This window comes from Manihot esculenta, chromosome 1 (assembly GCF_001659605.2).
Source record: "Manihot esculenta cultivar AM560-2 chromosome 1, M.esculenta_v8, whole genome shotgun sequence".
Taxonomy (NCBI): Eukaryota; Viridiplantae; Streptophyta; class Magnoliopsida; order Malpighiales; family Euphorbiaceae; genus Manihot; species Manihot esculenta.
The window spans coordinates 28,879,261-28,900,658 of record NC_035161.2 but is presented as its reverse complement, the minus strand read 5'-3'; the positions used below and the strand labels follow the sequence as shown (position 1 = coordinate 28,900,658).

At 30.4% G+C, this 21,398-nt stretch overlaps 2 protein-coding genes across 4 annotated transcripts; both read right to left on the bottom strand.

The window, feature by feature from the left end:
• Positions 1-9,412: 9,412 nt before the first annotated feature.
• LOC110630361 (bax inhibitor 1) lies at positions 9,413-12,249 on the bottom strand. The gene is made up of 6 exons (XM_021777820.2): positions 12,013-12,249; positions 11,206-11,349; positions 11,013-11,104; positions 10,064-10,250; positions 9,822-9,977; positions 9,413-9,699 (listed from the first exon to the last, which is right to left on the bottom strand). The coding sequence occupies exons 1-6, from the start codon at positions 12,127-12,129 to the stop codon at positions 9,649-9,651; spliced, it is 747 nt and encodes a 248-aa protein (XP_021633512.1). The 5' UTR covers positions 12,130-12,249; the 3' UTR covers positions 9,413-9,648.
• A 1,255-nt stretch (positions 12,250-13,504) lies between these two features.
• Positions 13,505-20,202, bottom strand: LOC110619968. Of its 3 annotated transcripts, none has more exons than XM_021763498.2 (15): positions 19,699-20,202; positions 19,555-19,616; positions 17,707-18,585; positions 17,478-17,544; positions 17,322-17,384; positions 17,016-17,079; positions 16,819-16,912; positions 16,658-16,741; positions 16,488-16,577; positions 16,346-16,373; positions 15,501-16,028; positions 15,358-15,419; positions 14,344-14,453; positions 14,164-14,251; positions 13,505-14,086 (listed from the first exon to the last, which is right to left on the bottom strand). In XM_021763498.2, exons 1-15 carry the CDS (start codon positions 20,117-20,119, stop codon positions 13,781-13,783), a joined length of 2,946 nt encoding a protein of 981 aa, XP_021619190.1. In that variant the 5' UTR covers positions 20,120-20,202; the 3' UTR covers positions 13,505-13,780. The 3 variants fall into 3 exon arrangements, with proteins under 3 accessions (XP_021619190.1, XP_021619198.1, XP_043812539.1); XM_021763506.2 differs by having other exon boundaries at positions 15,358-15,416; XM_043956604.1 differs by lacking the exons at positions 19,555-19,616; positions 19,699-20,202 and adding an exon at positions 19,247-19,548.
• Positions 20,203-21,398: the final 1,196 nt, after the last annotated feature.

The following is a 21,398-nucleotide window of genomic DNA, read 5'->3' as shown; positions in this document are numbered from 1 at the left end:
ATGTGAGATGATGGGTGTGCATGACATTTGGTCAGTATGTATGCTGAACCGAGAGAATATAATGAATTGTTTAGAATTTGAATGATGTAAGAAAATAGTATACCTGTATACTTTTATTTTTATATTTATTTTTCTTTTATACTATAAGAAGGTAAAGATAAGCTTAGCATTTTCTATAAATCCATCAATGATGTAGCTAAATTGTTGATAAGTGATCTCGCTAGTTAATTGATCGGAAATTTCGTGATTGCAAGTATAAAAGGGATCTACTAGATTGTAGCGATTAACCATAATTTTTTTATGAAATCTTGTCTTATAATTGAGAGAGCGAGTTCTAATAAATTGAACTGACCTAATCTGATACCGATTTGAAGCGCCGGAGTTTTTTTTTTTTCAATTTTAGATGCTATCATCGTCCGGATCTTTTTTTTATACGGATGGAACCATATATTAATTTATTAAATTTTTATCACGTAGATCTATTTTATAGTGAGAAATCAATACCTACTTTGAATGATTGTTGAAGTTACCTACTTTAAACGATTGTTGTATAACTTTCATTAATATAACTATTAGATAGTTAATAAATATTTATAAATATTTATGTATAAAATATATATAATCAGTATTATATCTTATAAATTATATTTTTATTATTTATAAATAATTAAATATTGAGAAAAAAAAGTACATACTACATTTAGGTTATACTTATTATCTAAAACGTTGACAAAAAAAAAGGTATATAAACATTTAAAACAAAGTATGGCACAAGAAATTTGAAGGCTTATTTCATAAGAAAGAAATACTATCAGATCCTAAACTTTAAAAAATTTACTATTTTATCCTTATTTTAAAATCACTCAATTAAAATATCTATATATTATATAAAATTAAACTCTTTGATCATTCTGTTAAAAAAATATTAGGTTGAATATAAATTGTTTGTTTAATTTTGAACTAAATCATTCTGAAGTAATTGAAGGGTAAAATAAAATATTATTATCAAATCAAATTGAAGTAATTAAATAAAAAAAATTTGAAATATAATGGTTTAATTTGATATTTTTATTATAATTGACAAGTGATCAACCTACCAATTACCTACCCCATGTTTTTCAACGCTCTAAATGAGAAGGACATTATTGAGTGAAAATTACATTCTAATCCCTAAATTTAACTTAAAAGTTTAATAACATTCTAATCTTTAAAAAGTTTCATCTCAAATCTCTAATGTTAAAAATGGAATGAAATTAATATTACATTGCTGATAACGTTAAAATTAAAAAAAGGGTATTATTGGATTTTTTCTTAATAAAAGTCAGTACCTAACTTAATTTGTTAAATTTACAAAATGATAAAAATTCAAAAATATTGAGATGGGACATTTTTCAAGTTGAAAATGTATAAAATTCATAATTGTTATAATGTTTTTAAATTTTAGGGTGGTATAAAATTTTTTAATAAAATATGAAGAGTGTGAATATGTGTTTGTTGTAAACTTTTGAGAGATGGTATTTATGAAGTCATGCTTATCTTCAAAAACTAATTAATGCAAAAAAAAAAAAAAAATTAATGCAACTTCTAACCAATCAACATATCCCGTGCATTATTTTTTTTTAATCTCATTTTTTTTTCAATAAAATGATACATTTATAGTAAAATCTATAGAATTTTTCAATATTTATTATCTAAATCCTTCCATACAAAATTATTTAAGCAATTTTGACCAATAGGTGATGAATTTGAAGTCTTTATTTAGAAAATAAGAAATGGGGAGTGTTGTTGAAAATGGGAGTAGGGCCGTGACTGAGAATGGTTGGATGAGGTTGGAGGTGTGAAGAGGTTCATGAAAAAAGACAAAGAGGGGCATAAAAGCTAATGCAAAAGGTCCCAGGAGTGGAATAATAACGTGTGTGGGGGATTGGGATTGGGATTGGGATTGTAATTGGTGGGGATGGGTAGTTGTGAAGAGTGGCTAGGCACCCCCAATCAATTGCCCATTCATTTGAGTTCACTTCTGTTGCGCCATGGCTCATGCCGCTCTCCACACCTACCCATCAGCTATTGTCTTTGGCAACCCCATTTCAACTTCTTTATATATATATATAAATATACACATCCATAATTAATTATATTTATGGATAAAATTATTAATTAATTTATATATTTTTTTGGGCATCAATAATTTTATTTAAATTCAATTCAATGATTTATTTTTTAATAATACTTTTTTAATTTAATTTTTATATAATTTTATAAATTTTTTTAAAAATAAATTATGTAAACAAATGAATAATATAAAAAAAGGAAGAAAAAGAATTTTTTCTGAAAAACCAATGCACAAACAGTCACAATTGGCAGGGTTGCATTTTGTCTTCAGAATTTAGACCCGCAAGAGATGGGAAAAAAAGAATCACATTTGACTAACTCAATTTTTGTATTCACCTCTGGTGGATAATATCAGTTGTTTTAATAATTATTATTCATTTTAATTGTCATAGTTGTTTTAGTAATAATTATTTAAAAGTTAAAATAAAATAATTTTTTACTACTCTTATAATTTTTAATATTAATATTTTAATTTAATAAAAATATTAAATATTACCTAAAATTTTTTTGCTGAATAAAACCTTAGAAAAATAAAGCATTCAGATATTTGACCAAACTTATAAGCTCTAAAATTTAATTCATCCATTTGTTTATTGTAATACAATAAACTTATAACTATAGAAAAAATAAGTTCGTCCTCTTCGGCTTTTTATTTTGGTGTTTATAATTATCTTATTTATAATCTAATTTGACCAATTAAATTATTATAATATCCTCATTAAAAATTTAAAATTACAACATGATTAATGAAAAAATAACTCATATTCTTTTTAATCATTTGCATAATATATGTGTTTATAAATTGTCAAATTAATAAAAAAATAACTTACAACTCTTTTTAGTCGCATCATAATATAATAAATCACATCAATATAAACTCATTACAATCATCCTTTATAAAATTTAAATAATATTTAATTAATAATGGGTGCTCCTAAAAATTTTATCTTAAACATAACATATTAATAGTGTCAGACACATAAAATTGGTATTCTAATCTTTCCTTATATAATGTCGAGAGCGTCGATCTCAATTTGATCTTCTATATCCATGATACATAGAATATCATATCATATCGGTAGAATTAATGAGTCATTTAATATTCAGTAACAATAAAAATACAATCGTCATATTCATGATTTAATGCATAGCAACTTACTCAAGTATATACGACATTTATGATGTATAAGCATGTTTAAAATATTTGATTTGATTAAGATAAGAGTTTAATTTAGTTTTACTCACCTTTGGTGGACACCGGCCTCTCTCTGAAGTAATTATCTTACTGTTATCCTCTATAGTCTTACAAGTTCGATCCTACGCATACGGACTTAAACGAGAGACTAACATAATTTTTATAAATCTTAAAACTATTTCATGATACCCCTAAAAGCATATAAGAAAATACATAAAATACTATCCAAAAACGATTGTACCAGAGATTTTGGTGGCATGTTCGGCAGTCGAACTTGAAATTTTAGAAACTTTTTTAAAAGTACTTAAAAATTCATTTTACCCTTCTAAAAAGTTTTAGTCTAAAATTCTAAATTCCAACAGAGATTTCACAAAAAATTTGAAATTTTAACACCAAAATTTAGCAAAATGTTACAATTTTACCAACAATTTAAAATTTTAACACCAAAATTTCGCAAAATGTTACAGTTTTTGTGGTTTGCGTTTGTATTTAATTGTTTTTTTTTTATTTTTCTTTACTGTATGCGCAAGTGAGACATCTGGATTAGTATTTTATAAGGATTATTATGGATGGAGGCGATGGATGTTGCAGAGCTGATTTTCAAGCGCATCCTCTCTCTTTCTCTTAGCTAGTGACCAAGATTTAGAGGTTGTTTTGTATTATGAGGCAATGGTTGGATTCAATTATTTAAGACCGATCTTCCCTTTTTTAAGCATTTGGTTCATCAATTTCATTTGATTCGACCTTACTTATATTTATAACCGTTTGATTGTGGTGTTTCTCCTTGGTTTGAAAGTTTTATAATCATATTTGTGCATTGTTTTTGCTTTACTATTGGTTCTTCATTTCGTTTGCTTAGCTTATGCCTTTTATTATAAGAGTTAAATGTTTTACATTGCTTAGCTTATAACTTTTATTATAAAAACTAAGCGTTTTTAATACAATAATGCTATCAACGATGGATGGAGGTATCATAGAAGAAGAGAGCTGCGTATTTTTGCTTATACTTGTTCGAATCGAATACGCTCCAATAGATTGTGATTTTAGGATTGAACGGTATGTGTAGGCTTTATTCTTTGGCTCTGAAAATCCTTATTTATTGTAATGTCTATTTATTAGAATTGAACTTATCTTTGATATATCATTAAATTTTTTAATACTAACTCTGAAATTTTTTAAAAAAAAACTAAAAAACATCTCAATTATTGTAGCTATTGATCTAAGGCATTCATTTTTACGTAAGATTTAAAATAAAAAGGTTTAAAAATATAACAAACTATATTCACATTAATAAATTGATGGAAGAAGTTTTATTTTATAGGATTCATCTAAGATGAGTTTATATATATTTAGGAAAAAGAGAAATGAATTTTTAAAACTACATTATATGTATTATAAATTTTTATTTTTATTAAAATATTTTTTTAAAATTAAGAAGAATTAAAAATTTTCATTTATCATGTTTTGATTGTAAGAATTTAAATAAAAAATAATTGAATTGAATTGTTAAGTATAAATTTTTAATTTTCAAATGAGAAGAATAGGGATCAAAGGAGAAAAATTAAGTTTTGCAAATAAAAAATAAATAAATAAGAAAACTAATTTTTTTTTTGAAAGCAAAATAAGAAAAATAATTATAATTTTGGATTAAAAGGGAATGAATATATTCACTCAAAAGGATCAATATGATGGTATACAATACTTGAAAAAGAAAAAAATTTTAAAAAAACTCATTATTTCATATAATATAATAATATTTATTTTCATTTGTTATTATAAAATTTTAATTTAAAATAAAAATTTTACTTTAAAACTTTAAGTATAATTTTTTACTAATTATTTATAGAAATATATAAAAACATTAATTATAATAAAAATAGTATTATTAATTTTTTGATCATTTATTTAATAATACATGGATTAAATTTTAAATTCTCGATCTCTGCCTTCATCGGTTCTGGTCTGAATCTGAAAAACATGGTGAAAATAGACACTGACAAGTGGAAGAGTAAAAAACTGAGAATACAAAAATTGGAAATTATATTTAGTGAGAGTGGAAGGAAGGAGAAGGGTGAGGTGGAAGATGCTTTCGGTTTTCCCTTTATATTGATATTTTCTTTCTCCATTACCCATTTCAAATTTCGATGCCAAATTTACCCTTCAGTACCTATTATTATCTTTCTCTCTTTCTTCAAAGGTGAGGCCACTTGATTTGATTTTTGTTTGAAGAATTATATATCTTATTATTTTATTATAATAAAGTCCATTACTAATTATTTAAAATTATATAAATCCCATTTTTTAATATTATAAATCCCAATGGTGAATTTGTTAGGAATTATTAGGATTATCAAAACTCCTAAGCCTTTGAATTTGGCAAAGATGTGTAAATGGAAAGTGACCCATCCTAATTCCACCTTTTTATTGGGCCTTGGCTCTCATGGGTCCAAACCAGAGTTGTGACTTCCAATTAATAAAATAGTATTTCATTTTTTTCACATAAATTAGAAAAAAAATAATCAATTTTATATTGTATTTACTAACCCTCCACTCTTTTGAAATTAATTATTTTTTTGATATATATTAAATAGGAATATAAGATTAGAGAATGAATAAAAGAGAAGCTTATAGCCTAACAAGTAATATTTAAATCAGTAGGTAATGCTTAGTTTACAATAAAAAAAATATTATATTTGTTGAAAGAGACAATATGATGGAGAAATTAGAATTAAATTAAAAGTATTTGAATAAGCAACAAAGGATTATCCATTACTGTGGAATTTGAATATTCCATAATAAAGCTTAGCTACTTGAAGATAAAAAGAAAGGATAAAAGATAGGAAAAAAAGTTGGAAAGTAGGCTAGGTATTCTCATATGAGATATGGTCGGTTTGATTATGGTGTTGAAATTGACAATTTAGTTTTCAAATTTTTAACAATTAAAAAAAAATAAAATATCTAAAATATTTTTATTTTTTAATACTAAAACATTATAAGGCAAAAGAAGAGCCACAAAATCTGATTCAAGCCCAAAGCTCTATATACAATAACCTTAGTCTCTAACTGGAAAAGATGGATCTGTCACAGCCGTTGCCACTGTTGGGACCAAATATCAGTGGGAAGCTACATGTTGCTCATCTACAAAGAAGACGACCTTTAAGAGCGCAAGCAACAAATCCATGCAAACAGATGTATTTAAACATAGAAGCCTATAAAAACGGATAAGCTTTGCCAACAAGTCATCTATACCTGATCAACCGTCCAACACAGGAAAGCGGCACATGAACCCAGAGATATCAGCATCAACCTAAAAAATGTTACCCTCCTCAAGGTACAAGTAGATCGAAGACTGAGAAAGATATGCAGATGACATTAAATAGAATGAGGAAAGGAGGTTCCAAGAGTCTCTCTTCTCTCGCACAAACACAAGTACTCCATAGACAAGATTAGCCATTGAAATCCTTAACCCTTGCATGCAAACATATGACAATAACACGTAAAAAATAAGAAGAAATATCATATTTAAAACACCCTCCACCATCTACTATCAATGAAAAAAACAAAGTGAAAAAACAAAACAAGGAAGTTGAGCCTAAAGGAGGATAGTTACTAAAACAATTACTACTTCAAGAAAGGAATCATCTCATCTGAGCTTGTTGCTTGGTAGACGTGGATGAATCAGCCCTCATTTGCACTTTTTTCTGCTTCAGCTCTTTCAAGCAAAGCCTGTGTTTGCATAGCCTTCATCATCTCCCTCATCGTCTTCTCCTCTGGCTTAAAATACTCTTCAATAAAAGCCTCCTGCACATTAATATGATAATATTTCAGTGTATGCAAGAATCCCATATACAGGGGAAGGCTCATGACTTTCTTGTTTATTACATATAAAATTGGAGTAGACATTGCATTCTGAGATCAGCAAGAAATGTACATTTTTTAAAAAGAAGTGAGAAGAAAAATACAGAAGAAGATGCAATAAATCCAGTCTTTTGAGGTGTTGCTGCCTTGTCTTTGGCCTATGATTCTAATGGACACACTATTTCTTGCCCTATAAACAGAAACTTGACCCAGGCTACACTTGGTAGAACAGGAAGACAAGAATCTTGACCTATCAGGTTATTCAAGACCAATGTGCCTTAGCAGAACAACTTCTTCTCTTATACGTAAGGCAATTAAGTCCTTGTACATTGTATTTTCTTATACAATCATTGTGTAACACAATATATTAAGAAATAAACAAACATATTAATTTATAAAATTAATTGTATAAACAAAGAATATAGCAATTTGCTTGCAAGAGTAAAGGAAAGAAACTAGAATTTTGTTTATTCACCAAATTAAAATGACTATCGTTTAGCATTACTGGATTAAAGGTTAACAAAAGATAAAAATTTGATGACATGAGATAATAATACTAGAGGTGGCATGTCTTAAAAATTGAGAGAACTTTATTTTCTTGAATTAAATTTCAATAAGTATTATGTAATTTTAGAAATTTATTAAATAATATAAAAATATACTTTTTCCAAATCGTTTATTGTTAATATTTAAAATTATCAATATTGTATAATATAAGTAATAGTCAGTTAAATTTATTTATTATAAAATAAAAATAATTTTAGTTACATACTAATTCATTAGTTGAGAATAAAAAAATTTCATAAGAAAAAGTTCTGAGACTACACACACACATGCACAACTATTAAGTTAGCTCAGTTTAAAAGATCTCTAATGAGATCTTGGATTGACTAGTCAAACCAGCCAAATCAAATAGGTTATACCGGTTGGATCGGCTGGCTCAAATAGGTCACACCAAGTCACTTCCTTATCTTGTCAGATTATAAATCCGGATTAATTTGAGGTTAGCAAAAATAGATACGAGACTTGAAAGCATCGCGGTTAAAGCCTACAGACCAAAACCATGGACCAAGTCATAGAGGATCAAACCCATTGGGTAGCCAGAGATCATTCCCTGCAATTTGGTTTAAATCCCTTCTCTCCATCGATTGAAATTATTAAGTTTTTTGAAATATTGAATTATTAATTTTAAATCGAAATGAAATCAAAATTTGCCTAGAGATTTTCTTTCACCTCTAAAGGGCCCCTTTTTTTCATGACTTGATGAGCTGATATGAGGTTACAGTTATATACATTAAGTTTAACCCAGTAATTTTGAATTCTATTTCTAATTGGCTTCCGGCAATTGTCTAACATATGAATTATCTATAATTACCAATTATTACCGACTATCAATAATGTTCAATTGTTAAATTAAATATATTCTAAAACTCTTAAAACATGTATGGATAATATGAAAATAAATAAAGATATTTAGTTAATTTGATAAATTTACTGAGAAAATGAGAGATGATATAGTTATAATCGATTAATTAACATGAGGCCGAATAAGAATTATTTGATATATTCTTGATAGATCCACGAGCAGGAATAGAGACATTGCATTTTGTTAAAAGGATTAAAAAGTTTAAATGCATTTTTTCAATTAATTTTTTTTTTCTTTGACTTAAGTTGCTTTTTCACCTTCATTGCAAAGGCTTCAGGATTGGCAAGTAACTGAACGTAGGGCAAAGGCAGTGAAGAATTTAGGCATCTTCCCAGAGGGAAGGAAAGGAAATTGTGCAGGATGGAGCCTTGGCCTTGGAAGCCATCCATTCAAGCCTTGTGGGGCGAGATCTTGCCGGTAATTGTCTATATTTAATTTTTATTTCAAAGAAATGAACATGAAAAAAAACAAAGAAGAAAAATATAATAAAAAATAAATTTTATAATTTTTTTTTAAAAAAATGCTTATAGCATTTTACAAAGTCTCTTAATTCATTGAAAAGCAACCAAAAAAAAGAAAAAAAAAATTGAAAACACTCAATATCCATATATGATATATTATTATATTTTTTAAACATTTCTAATTAAAATTATATTCTTACCATTTAAAAGGCCACTTCTCTTCCCAATATTCTAGTTTCAATATCCAAAGATTTCTTCATCGTCTTCTTTTATGATCTCTTAATGTTTCTTCCGTCCATCCAAACATACACTCCAAGATTTCCTAACTTCAAACCCAAACCTTACCATCAGAATAGAATATACAAGCAGAAAAACCTAATAGGCGCTGAAAACCATGTGATATAATAGTATAAGATTCGTACATGTGGAATTGTCAAAACCTTACATATCCTCCAATATAAAACTACTAATTACATGGTTCCAATGTCGATGCGTTGATTAGGCGGAGAATAAAGAGACCATTATAGACAACCAGTTGCATTTTACTGCAGCCCAGGGGTCGAAGACGCAGGCCATTATTGTTCTTCAGCTCAAATTCAATCTCTCCTCTTCTTCTTCCTCTCTTCCCTCTCGGCTGAATTTTTCAACTGAAGAACAAAAGATATTTTATTAGTTACGCTGATGAATGTGATGTATAAGCATTTGATATATACATCACATGCAGTATCAAAAAGCTGGAGAATAATTTTTGGCAATTAAAGCAACCCACCATAACTATGAGGATTCGAACAAAGACAGCAACAAAGTCGGTGAAAAGACTAAGAGCATGCTTTACATAGTCCAGATCACCTAGGTGAGCTTTCTCAATGATATCCTGGGTGTCAACCACCACATAACCCACAAACACCAAAAGCCCAAAGTACAACTGCAAAGATTATCAAGAATAAGGTAAAGACGCTTTACCAACAAATTAGTAGATAATCACAACTATCATATAAAATTTTTCCTCACCTCAAACTTAAAGATGGCTGCAAATCCTCCAAAGATGGAAGATGCAAACTGCAACCAGAGAAGGATGGACAAGCCAGATGAAAGCAGACCACCAAGATAAAGATACTCTCTACGCCTTGCCAACATTGCCGCTGCCGAGAAACAACCAAATGCCACTGAAGTTCCCACAAATGCAGTGATCAAAACACTGTCACAAGGGTGAAATTCGTTAACAAAATTAGCACAATATTTTTCCATCATGACGAGAAAAAAATAAATCACACAAGGATGCTTTTGCAACTACCAAAATTAAACTGCATTTAAACATAAGAAACAAATTCGATAAGAGTCGTTCAAATTTCACAAGCAACTTGCACACACCAATTCATATGCGAGTTAAACGCACATTACAATAAAAACCAAAATTACATACTTCCATTATTTTTATTATATACTTAATTATATAGAATACCCGATAGATGCACATTACCAAAATAAGCGAAACAGATATAGTAACCTGACAGCATGAAATTCAGGACATTAGTATCCAGTTCCAAGTTTAAACCCAAATTTACATAAGTCAAGTATGAATCACATGGCTAAATGCATCATTTAACCCCTGACCTGTGTACAAGAAGTCAGTTAACAACCTGACCTTTCCATTGGTAAGGTTTAACACCTAAACTCCATGAAAATATAATTATCTAACCCTACCCAGGGACATGAGTTACCAATGTGTTGACTTTTCAAGGGTTTAATAGTTTCACTTCATAAAATTTGAGGAGTAAATGCTTACAATTTACAAACTTTAGAGGTTAAATATCAACAAACATTAACATTAACTATAAAAAAGGATGCCAACTGCTGTGTGTAAAGGTGAAGAGTAAAAAAAAAATTGTATTTGGCCACAAATCAATTAACAAAATACCATGATATAATCACTACCAGATTTTACATAATATATACGTACCTTGGATCAATTTCAATGGCCAAATCAATCAAAGGACCAATGGAAGCCCCTTCAAAGAGTCCAGCTGCCATCAACAGAGCTACCCTCTTTTGCTGCTTCACCAAAAAAAGAAAGCAAATTTGAGTAAATAACAAGGATATAATTCTTGGATCCTTGCAGAAATCAGCAGATTATTAAGGAATCAAATCTTTACCTCTTCATAAGGTGGCAGAGAAAGTAGCCAACCCATGCATCCCAAGCATGCAAATGTTGTTAGAAGACCGCCAATGTTCCACAAGATATGTAGGTAAGCTCCAGCTGCCGATGCAACCAGTGCACAACATAGGGTCAAATAAACCTGCAAAATTAGGAAGTTGAAGGCTGTGAGACCAGCTATGAAAAGTTATGCAACTTCCTCAAAACTGTATCTATGACAGTTTAAAGACGATAAATAAGAATAAATAGATAAAAAATACTCGTAGCAAAATACAGCCAAACCAATATGCGATAAAAAAAAATACAGTAAAATATAAATAATTTCACTACATAAATGAAATGGCTGTTTCTCTACTTCAACACGTATACCATTCTATGTCCTTCCCCTTATTATTTTCCCTGCCACGGTTTTCTTAGAATCAAACGCTTTCAACCATAAATAAAAGCACGGGGGCAACATACTTACACCGCAACCAAGGTGATAAATCAGAGAATACCACCGTAAGATATTGTTGGATCCTTGTAACGATTAGCATACAAAACTCTTCCCTAAAACCAACCATAATTCAAAAGAGGCGACCAAGTCAAACTAATCGATCAACCAAGACGCCACCAGTAACCCTATCTACACAAATTTAGCTTCTTAATTTCCTTTTTCTTATCGTTCTTCGCATAAGGAGATCCCACAAACGAAAAGCATATTAAAAAAAAATCCTATAAATCCATACAACTGATCCGATAATTAAACAAAAATTTCTCAGGAATCAATTGAAAATACAACAACAAATTCCAGCAAAAATCATACCTGCTTAAGATGAGTCTGGACGACAGGAGAGATCTGGCGGAAGTTCTTGAGGGAGTCGTAGGTCCAGCGATTCCTTGAAGTAGATTGGGAATCGAAGAACGAAGCGAACGCGTCCATTGGTTGGAAAGAAAGAAAACAAGAGAAGATTAGCGAGAAAGTGCAAGAAAATGTCGATTGACAAGAAACAAAGTGAGATCGGTTGAAGGAGACTTTATGGATGATACTCGGGGTAATGAATACGTCATATATGTTTATATATAATAGGCGAGTTAGTTTCGTGGAAATTTCTAGGAATATCGATTTGACGATATTACCCTTAGACTTTCCGATGAATTCCTAAATTTTTATGTTTCACGGACGGTATCCGTATGTGGATTCTTCCAGAAAGTCATCCGACCCGGATTCTTTCACAGTTTTAAAATTGAAGGTTTGGATTTAAAGCATGGCTGGGCTGGGCTGGGCTGGGCTAGGCTGGGATGGATGTGTAGGACTGTAGGGTCACGGGTCAGGTTTTATTCCTCACGGATCCTTAGCCCTCAAGCAGAAAGCAGAAATGGGATACACCTCATTTTTACCTTTTAAAAATTTAATTTTATTTAATTTAAATGAATTATTTTTTTAAAAGTTAAATTTTTGAAAATAATTTATTTAAATTAGTAGAAATAAGTAAAAAAAAAGACTTTTAATTTTTTAAAAAATCAAAACAAAATGTTTTTTAAAAATTTTAAATTTGTTAATTGAATTATTTCAATTAAATAAGAATATACAGTTCTCATTAATTTCAATTTTACAATATCCAATTTATTTATTTTTTTAATAATAAATATATATTATTCATTAATGAAAGTATTTATTTTAATAAAAAATCATTAAATTTTACAATTACATTGTATAAAATTTTTCGTCAAAACACTATATGCACTAATTTAGATTTTAGAAAGTCATTCAATTAGTTGCAAAATAATATATATATATATATATATATATATATATATATATATATAAACATGCATGTTAGATTCTTTTTTTTAAATCATATCATTGATAAATAAAAGATAACTATCTTAACAATAAAAAAATATTTTTAAAATTAAAATTTAATTTTAATAATATTTAAAAAGAAATTATTGAATATAATAAAAATGAAATTACTGTAAATTCTCAATTCTAAAAATTGATTTCAGAGAAAATATTAAATTTTCTGGTGACCAGGGAGCTATAATTACTATTTTTTATTTTAATAATATGAAAAATTATTGTAAACTGTTGGAGTAAGTTTTTTGAGATAAAATTAAAGATTGAGTGATTTTATTAAAATATTTAAAATTAAATAATATAAATAATTTGAAGGATCATTACTGAAAATTAGCCCCCTTTTGATTGTGTTCACATTAGAAATCGGCATGGATAAGAATTAGTCCACCTAAAATAAATTAGTGGCAAAAAGAACAAGGAAAAGAAAAAGAAAATCTGCAGCTCAAGCTCAGCAATATCTGGGAAGGACTAAGCATATTTATATTTGCAACTGTGCATAACAGGAATTTTTTACGTACACTTGATGGTAGGGCTCTGTGTTTCCTGGTAATAAAGATACAATACTGGGAAAATATACTTTGGGATTAAAGAAGACAGAAAAAGAACTCAAGCTTGCATCAGTAGCACATTTACAGCATCAGAGATAGAGAATCATATTATAGCTATAAGTGGGTTAACCTAAAATCAGTAGAGCACCAATCCATATCTAACCAACCTTGCTGATAAGAAATCTTCACAGGCATTCCTTTTCCATTCCTTTGTGCCTTTGTCCGTGTGAAGGAAGATTAGTTCCAGAGTCAAAGCTGAGCCCTTGCCTGAGCAGCCTATGCTTTCTTAAACTCTCGTGGCAAGGAGCAAAAAACTCGTGCTTTAATGCATCTTCTGCACTGATCCTCAATCTTGGGTTTACTGTCAGGCATTTGTCCACCAGATCAATAAACGAGCTTGGGATTATATCAAGGAAATCCCGTCTTTTCGTGTTTAGTTTGGACCATTCCCGTAAGGTCGCAGATGGAAAAGACTCTATTTTGTATAATTCCTGCGGGAAAATGAACACTTTTAAACTCAAATTCCAAATTTAGACTCATGGAACTCACAGATATGAACTTTAAATACCGCTGGGAAAGAGGATTCCCGGTCATGTAGCTTTGCAATTTCCCACAGATCTTCACTTCCCCTTAGCTTTGCTATGTCCTTTATGTTCCTGGTAACAGCGACATTTATGGTTGGCAAAATATAATATGGACATAAAATACAAATGAGCAATGCTTGTGGATTGAAAACAGTAATTCTTACTGTTCAGGGTCGCCATAAAAGGGTGTTCTTCCGATCATTAGGTATAGTAAGGTGACCCCAGCAGACCAAATATCAACCTTAGGTCCTTGATGAGGAGACCTGAACAAGACCTGGAAGAAACACTCAACATGAAGATCCATTCGTTCCGTTTTTGGCAAACCAAATCAAGGATTGCATAACATACACATTAGATCCTTAATAAGGTTTTTCATTTCCAATGGGCAAGAGAACCAAGTGCTAGGGAGCAAAAATATCATGTAACGTTGAAGGTCACTATATTTTTATAGCAAATTATCATTGCTCTCTTCAGTGTCAATCATATACAATCTGAATTAGATTCAAGGAAAGTATCATATACCAAATATACGAGAAAGATAAGACGTTTGATGGCTTTTCTTTTTGTGGGTCACAAAGTGAAGCTGGTTAGAGGAATTTTCCAAATGCACCAATGTTTTATCAGAAGTTGTTATCTTAGATTTTAATGTTCATCGTAGCAAGTTAGCAGCTGCGTCATTTTTAACTAAATATAATCTCTTTCCAGTTTCTATAGAACATTCTTTGAAACCATAAAACAGATGCATTTATAAACAATACTCAAATCTATAGCTGTTTATATTCCCATCAACTTTTAAAAAAAAATAGTAAAACATAACATGCATGTTTGGTACTAATTGTGCTTTGTTTTTTAATCTTTCTAGTCTGATTTGTTTTTTTTTAAAAAAATAATAATAAAAAATTTTTTTTGGAAAACAAACTGATGTTTTGTAGATTTTGCCTTGCTGCAATAGTCTGTTTTTCAGTGTTAAAATATCACACTATAAAAATAAATATTTTTCATTTATATAAATTTCTTTGACAACTGAACGAGAATAAAAAATTTAAAAAGAAAAGAAAAGACACAAAAGAGTCCCTTAATTATCGACCCTTTTATAAATGTTCATTGGTAGCCATAATTAAAAGAGAAACGTGTGAATACTAAATTAATGCAGTCATGACAGTTCTACTTATTCTCACCTCTGGAGCCCGGAAACCTTTGGTTCCAACACATGGACCTTCTTTCTTGTGCTTCCCATCTTCTAGTGACAAAAAAATGAAATAAATACAACAGTTTCATCAAACTAAACTAAATCATTTAAGTCCTAATATGAGAAACAAACCTTTGTTCTTAATTAAGCAGGCACCAGGACTAGCAATTCCAGTTGAGTGCAGAGTCATTGGAGTAAGGTAAATAAATCTTTCATCCACCTTTCGAGGAGGTGCAGCAATCCTCTTTCTCATTGAAGCTGGAGCACTTGATCCTTCATGATTTGGACTCTGCATTGCTTCTTGCAACAAGCTGATGAGTTCCTTTCTACCTTGGCATGGTAAAGGCTCTCTGGGCCTTTCTACAGAAGGAGTTCTAGTACTTGTTCCATCTTTCACTGAGGTTATGCCAGAGCCATCAGCTCCTTGACTTTTCATTACACTCCAACCAGCCAAGTCATTCTGGACCTTTGTTCTACCAACAGCTCTCTTTTTTTGGATCTTGGGTTCTAAAGTTGTCTTCATACTTTTTATTGCTTCTTTATTTAATGGATCCAAAGATTTAGCACCTGGAGCCCTTCTATTTTTGGTTGGAGGAACGGATTTATTATTTGGAAGTGCAACATAATTGAGGCATACATCATTGCCTGTTTTTAATTTGTCTGCAGAAGTATGGAAAGATGTTCCATCAATTTTCTCATATATATTCCATCGAAGTAGATATCAGATTAATCTATAAACTGGCTGTGAGTTCCCTAAATTTGAAATCTTGAAAATGAAGACATTAAGTCAAAAAAGTGCCTCTGAGGTCAAGGGGAAAGCTTATATGCGAGCTGCTCACTAGCAAATCAATCACATGTGAATCTTTACATTTCTTTTTGTTTTTGCAATTTAGTTATCAAATACAACAGAAATCCTCAGGTCATTCTTGACTCTTCATTCTCTAAATATAGAAGCCAAGATAAGAATATGAACTTACTAGTTGCTCTGTACTTTTGGTGCAGATCCTGTCAAAAGCACAATACATACGAAGGCAACCATCACTAGCGTTTTACTAATAATTATGAAACCAAGGGAAAACTAAATGAGCATGGAAATGTATTCAGACGAATATAACTAACCATGGCAAGGTTAAAATCAATAAGATAACCTTTATTGGCCTTGCGAGAGAAAAGGAAGTTACCAGGTTTGACATCTCTGTGGACTATCCCCTGCTTACATGAAAAGAAAAATCAAAATTCTTCATGTAATAAATGTTCAGCACAAGATATGTGCGTCAGCACAAGCTTACCTGCTTATGAAGGCTAGCAAGTGCTCTGAACATGCAATACCCATACCATTGTAGCTGAAAAATATTTATCTCCTTCTTCAACACCTAGCGAATTAAAGCAAAACTAATGTCGACCGATTGAAAACCAAATTTATCCACCCACTGAAGGAGTTGATGATTACCTCTGGTCTATCATGTTCAACATGCTCTAGAACAAAGCAATCAGAATTTCCGCTCTTAATACAGCCTTCATATTTTATGACAAAGTTTTTACCCCTGAATCAGTTAAATTAACTTGCGTATTAAAAATTAGAAATTTGCTATAGTTCAAATGGAAGGATAATTTCTTGAAGCGTGTTGAACTTTCTTAAAGCCTTACCCAAAGCGCTCCAACATTCTTAGTTCATTGCTAACATGGTGCTTGTTAGCATTTGCATGAGGGCCTGCAAAACAAAGGCAAAAAGATTTTAGGTTGGCATTAAGTGATTTGCAAACTTCACCAGAAACAATAGGGAGGGAGCTTCATCCCTAAATACACTATTTTTCTCATTGAGAGCACCATGTTGTGCAACAATTATAATTTCACGAATTGCGAGTCAAATCTGCAAAGGTGATTGATATTCTTATTTTTATAGAAAAAATGGATATGCGTCAGCATGATACATAAACCAATCGTCTAACATACATTTAATTGCAACTGTGGTCCCATCACTCTTCCTCCGAGCCCTGTAAACAGTGCCATAACCACCTGCCAGCCAAGGATTAAATGTCAATCAATCCAAATGAATTTCATGGCTGAGAGGAGTGTGGCAAGAAATGGAAATGCAAAATGTTTTCATACCTGAACCTTCTTCCTCTTCTACAATATAAGACTCAAAGCCTGGCAGGCCCTTGGTTTCCACTTGATCCTACAATTACAAAGCAGCTACCATTAGTTCCTAATAAATGGAAATGGAGCTAATTAATTGTAGTGCAAGTCATGCTTATCGATCAAGTTTCATCTAAAACAGACACAAAGCAAGTGAACAAATACAAAACGAGCACCAATATGGCAAGAGAGTAGAGCTTACCATGTCAGGAAAAGAAACACTATCCTTCGTGCCATCTTTAATATGCATGTTGTCACGTTTCTGCTTTGATTTTTGTGTTATAGTAATTGCCCCAAGATTTCTTTTAACTTCACGGTTTCCTTTGGGGGTCCGTACTGCCTTACTCCCCTCCAAATATTGGTCAACAGCTTGAGGTCTAGGCGGGGTCATTGCTTCCCCAAAAGAGAGCTTCATCTTGGCAGAGGGTTTCAACAACTGCTTCTGAACTGCAGAGTGCTCATCCATTGGAATTATATCCTGGTTCTTTGCATGAGTAGTTAATCTCTCTTCATCCAAAGGTGGCAGTTCATTCATGTCAATTTCTATTGGTGTACCCAAAATAGCAATATCATTTGAATTTAAAGAGTTTGCTGCTTCTCCTTTCAGTTTACCAGAATCAATAAACAGTTCCCCTTCCTTGCATTTAATTCCCACTATCTCAATAGGACAATCATTTGCAGCATCTGTAGCAGCATTAGCATTTGCACATACTGCTGGTAACAAAGTAATCTGTTTCAAATCTTCCCTACAAAGAGTAGCATCAGCATCTGTTCTACTTTTTAGATCTACTTCGTCTACTTTAGCTTCTTGGCTCACAGCTTGATCATCCAACATCTTTCTCAGAAGAACATATTCTTCATCCAGATAAGGCACCATGATTCCTTTGGGCTCCTTTTTCATAATACTCGCATTCATTTCATCTTCAACTTGTTCATCATTCCTTAGGTTAAAGATTCTGCTATTGCCCATGGATTTGCTGAATAAACCAGGCGGCAGAATGATGTTATTTATTTTAATAGACCCGAAACTAGGCCCAGAATTAATGCTCCTGCTAATACCTTGTGCCATCTGGAAATGTACCTGCATAAGTGACCCATTTAACAGCTCGCTGAAGAATATTATTTGCACATCTTTTGACGCTACTGCAACCAGATATCCAGTTAGTAAGGCTATTTTAGTTAGGGCTTGTTTGGGTGATGTTTTTCTATGGTTATATAATATATTGTTCCATAATAACCATGTTTGGGAAGATTGTATTATGTATTGTATGGTTTTTAGTGGTTAAATTCCATGGTTATAGAACCACGAGAACTCAAGAGTTCTTTAACCACTGTTTTGCATTGTTATAAAAAAATTTGTTTCTTCTTTTGCCCTCATATATTTTTATATATGACTAATTTATTACTACAATAATTATTTATTTTTAACTAACCAAATCAACCTCTCCAACCTAATAATCACTCATTAATATATAGTCTTGTGAATATCATATTATTATTAAATATATTTTTTAAAAAAATTGGACAGCTCTTTATGAATTAGAATAAATATAAAATGTGTATTAAATTATTAAAAGTGAAGAATTAGTAATCAAATTGTATACAAAAATGAATAAAGATATTTAGGTAATTTTATTATTATTCAAATCAATACTACACAATTAAAACAAACAAGTATTGGTTATATAACCATGAACGTGTAAAACACAATACATTATAAAACCATACAATGGAAATAATACCTTGGAAACTATACATTAATGAGATCATGGGAAACCATTATCCAAACAGGCCCTTAAAGACAGGCACGGAATTTTTTTTCTATCCTTCTGAAAAATTTTCAATTGTCAAAAGTTCCCATATTGCACTCTAAGCTCTGCAAGGATAATGTCAAAAGGGCAGTTCTAAACCATTTAAAAACCGGCAATTGCCTATCATGCATCTATTTTTAAATTGAAAGCAGGAAGCTCCTAAAATTGACGTTTAATTACGCTGAAATCGTGGACAGTAGGAACTAGAAATGTGAGAGAATTGCTGAAGTTGAAGATACCTTGCGGTAAGCATTTCGAATTTTTTTTGAAGGAAGACAAACTGATCCATAATTCTCATCCACTGCAACACAAACAGCAAAATATATTGTTTTTAGTAAACAAAATCTCAAAAACGAAAATTAAGATGGGAAACCATTTCTTACCTTCTCCAGAATCAAATCCGATCCGCTTCCGCTTCCTGAAGTACACCCTCACAACATCCTTTAACATCCCAGTCCCACGGACTTGGGTCCTGATCGGAGTCAGAAACGCGTCAATCAAGTTGACATTAGAGACAAATCGTTGAAAAGCGAAAAGGCCAATAAGCGAAATAGTTACATGAATGCCGCTGCTGCTGGTAATTAAAGTGATGGGTGAGTTAGGAATTGAGCAGAGAGATATTATAAGATCGGGAGTGGCTCGGAATAAAGTGCAGCGGGATGCGAGATCGAGAGGCAGAGTTGGGTGGCCGAGTGAGAGGAGGAGGGAGAGGAGGTACCATGCTTTTTGTGACTGGGAATCGGTGGATGTGACGGAGAGTGAGCCGAAGGGAACGAGTTGTGAGTGCGGAAACTGAGTTTGCATAGCTGAGTAAGAGAACGGGAAGGAAGGTTTGGTTAGGGCTTGAGATGGATATGGAATATTTGCAGAAATGTGGAGAGAGAGGCGCGTATTTAGCAGATTTGAGAATTTGAGATTTAGCACATGGGAGATTCCCGCCAATTTTCCTCTTCTTCTCCCTCTCTCAAAAAATTTATATTAATTAACTTTAAAATATTTTTATTTCCATTTAATATATTACTTTATTATTGTACTAATTTCTAATTTGTATACTTTTTTATTTTAATTATTCATAATGTGTGTTTAAAATTTATTTATTTTTATTTTGTATTTATAAATTTTAAGAAAATTTTGATTTTAATTGGTTTTATCTATTTACATAATAAATTTTATATTACTGCTAAAAATTATTATTATGTGATATTTGTATTTGTTATATAGAACTAGTTATAATTTTGAACCTGTAAAATATTATATTTTTGTTGTCGTGTTTTATCCACTTTGTTTTATATATGCATAGGTTCATTTAGTTTCTAAATTGGCAATAATTTAATGTTTTAATTAGTATTTAAAAATTGAGAAAATGAATTATAAAAATAATTTCTTTTAATTTTTAATTAACTACTATTAAAATAATGAATAACTGTGGTATTATTGAACAAACATGTAACGAAGATATACTTGCTTTATTGTTTATGAAAAAAAAATGTAAATTAATTAATCTTCCAAATAATAATATATAATTATTAACAATAAAATAGAAACCCAAAATTTGGAGACTGTACGAGGGACAAATTTAAACACAACCTTTTTCTTCAAAAAACCAACAAGCCTTAATGTTCAAAACACAACATTTTCCACTAGTGGCATCCACATCATTTAGAGATTATTTGGTTTATCTTTCTCATATAATTGATAACTGTTCTTTTTTTTTAAAAAAAAAAAAAAAATTAATCTACTTCCAAAAATTAGTATGCCTCTTTAGTAAACTCTTAACACTAATTTTAAAGTTTTTTCAATCGATGAAACTTTATTTTTTATTTAAATTATATTATATTTTTAACATTTATTAATTATAAATTTTAATATATATTAATAAATGATTTATGCTTATAAAATAACTATAAATATTATAAAAATAATTATATTAGTTATAATATTTATTTATTTTTATATAATAAAAATACATATATATTAAAAATAAATTATATTTTATTAACAATCATATTTTTAACTCCTATATATGTTATATAATAAAATTATTTATTTTATGTATATTTCAATAAATAATAAATAATATGAT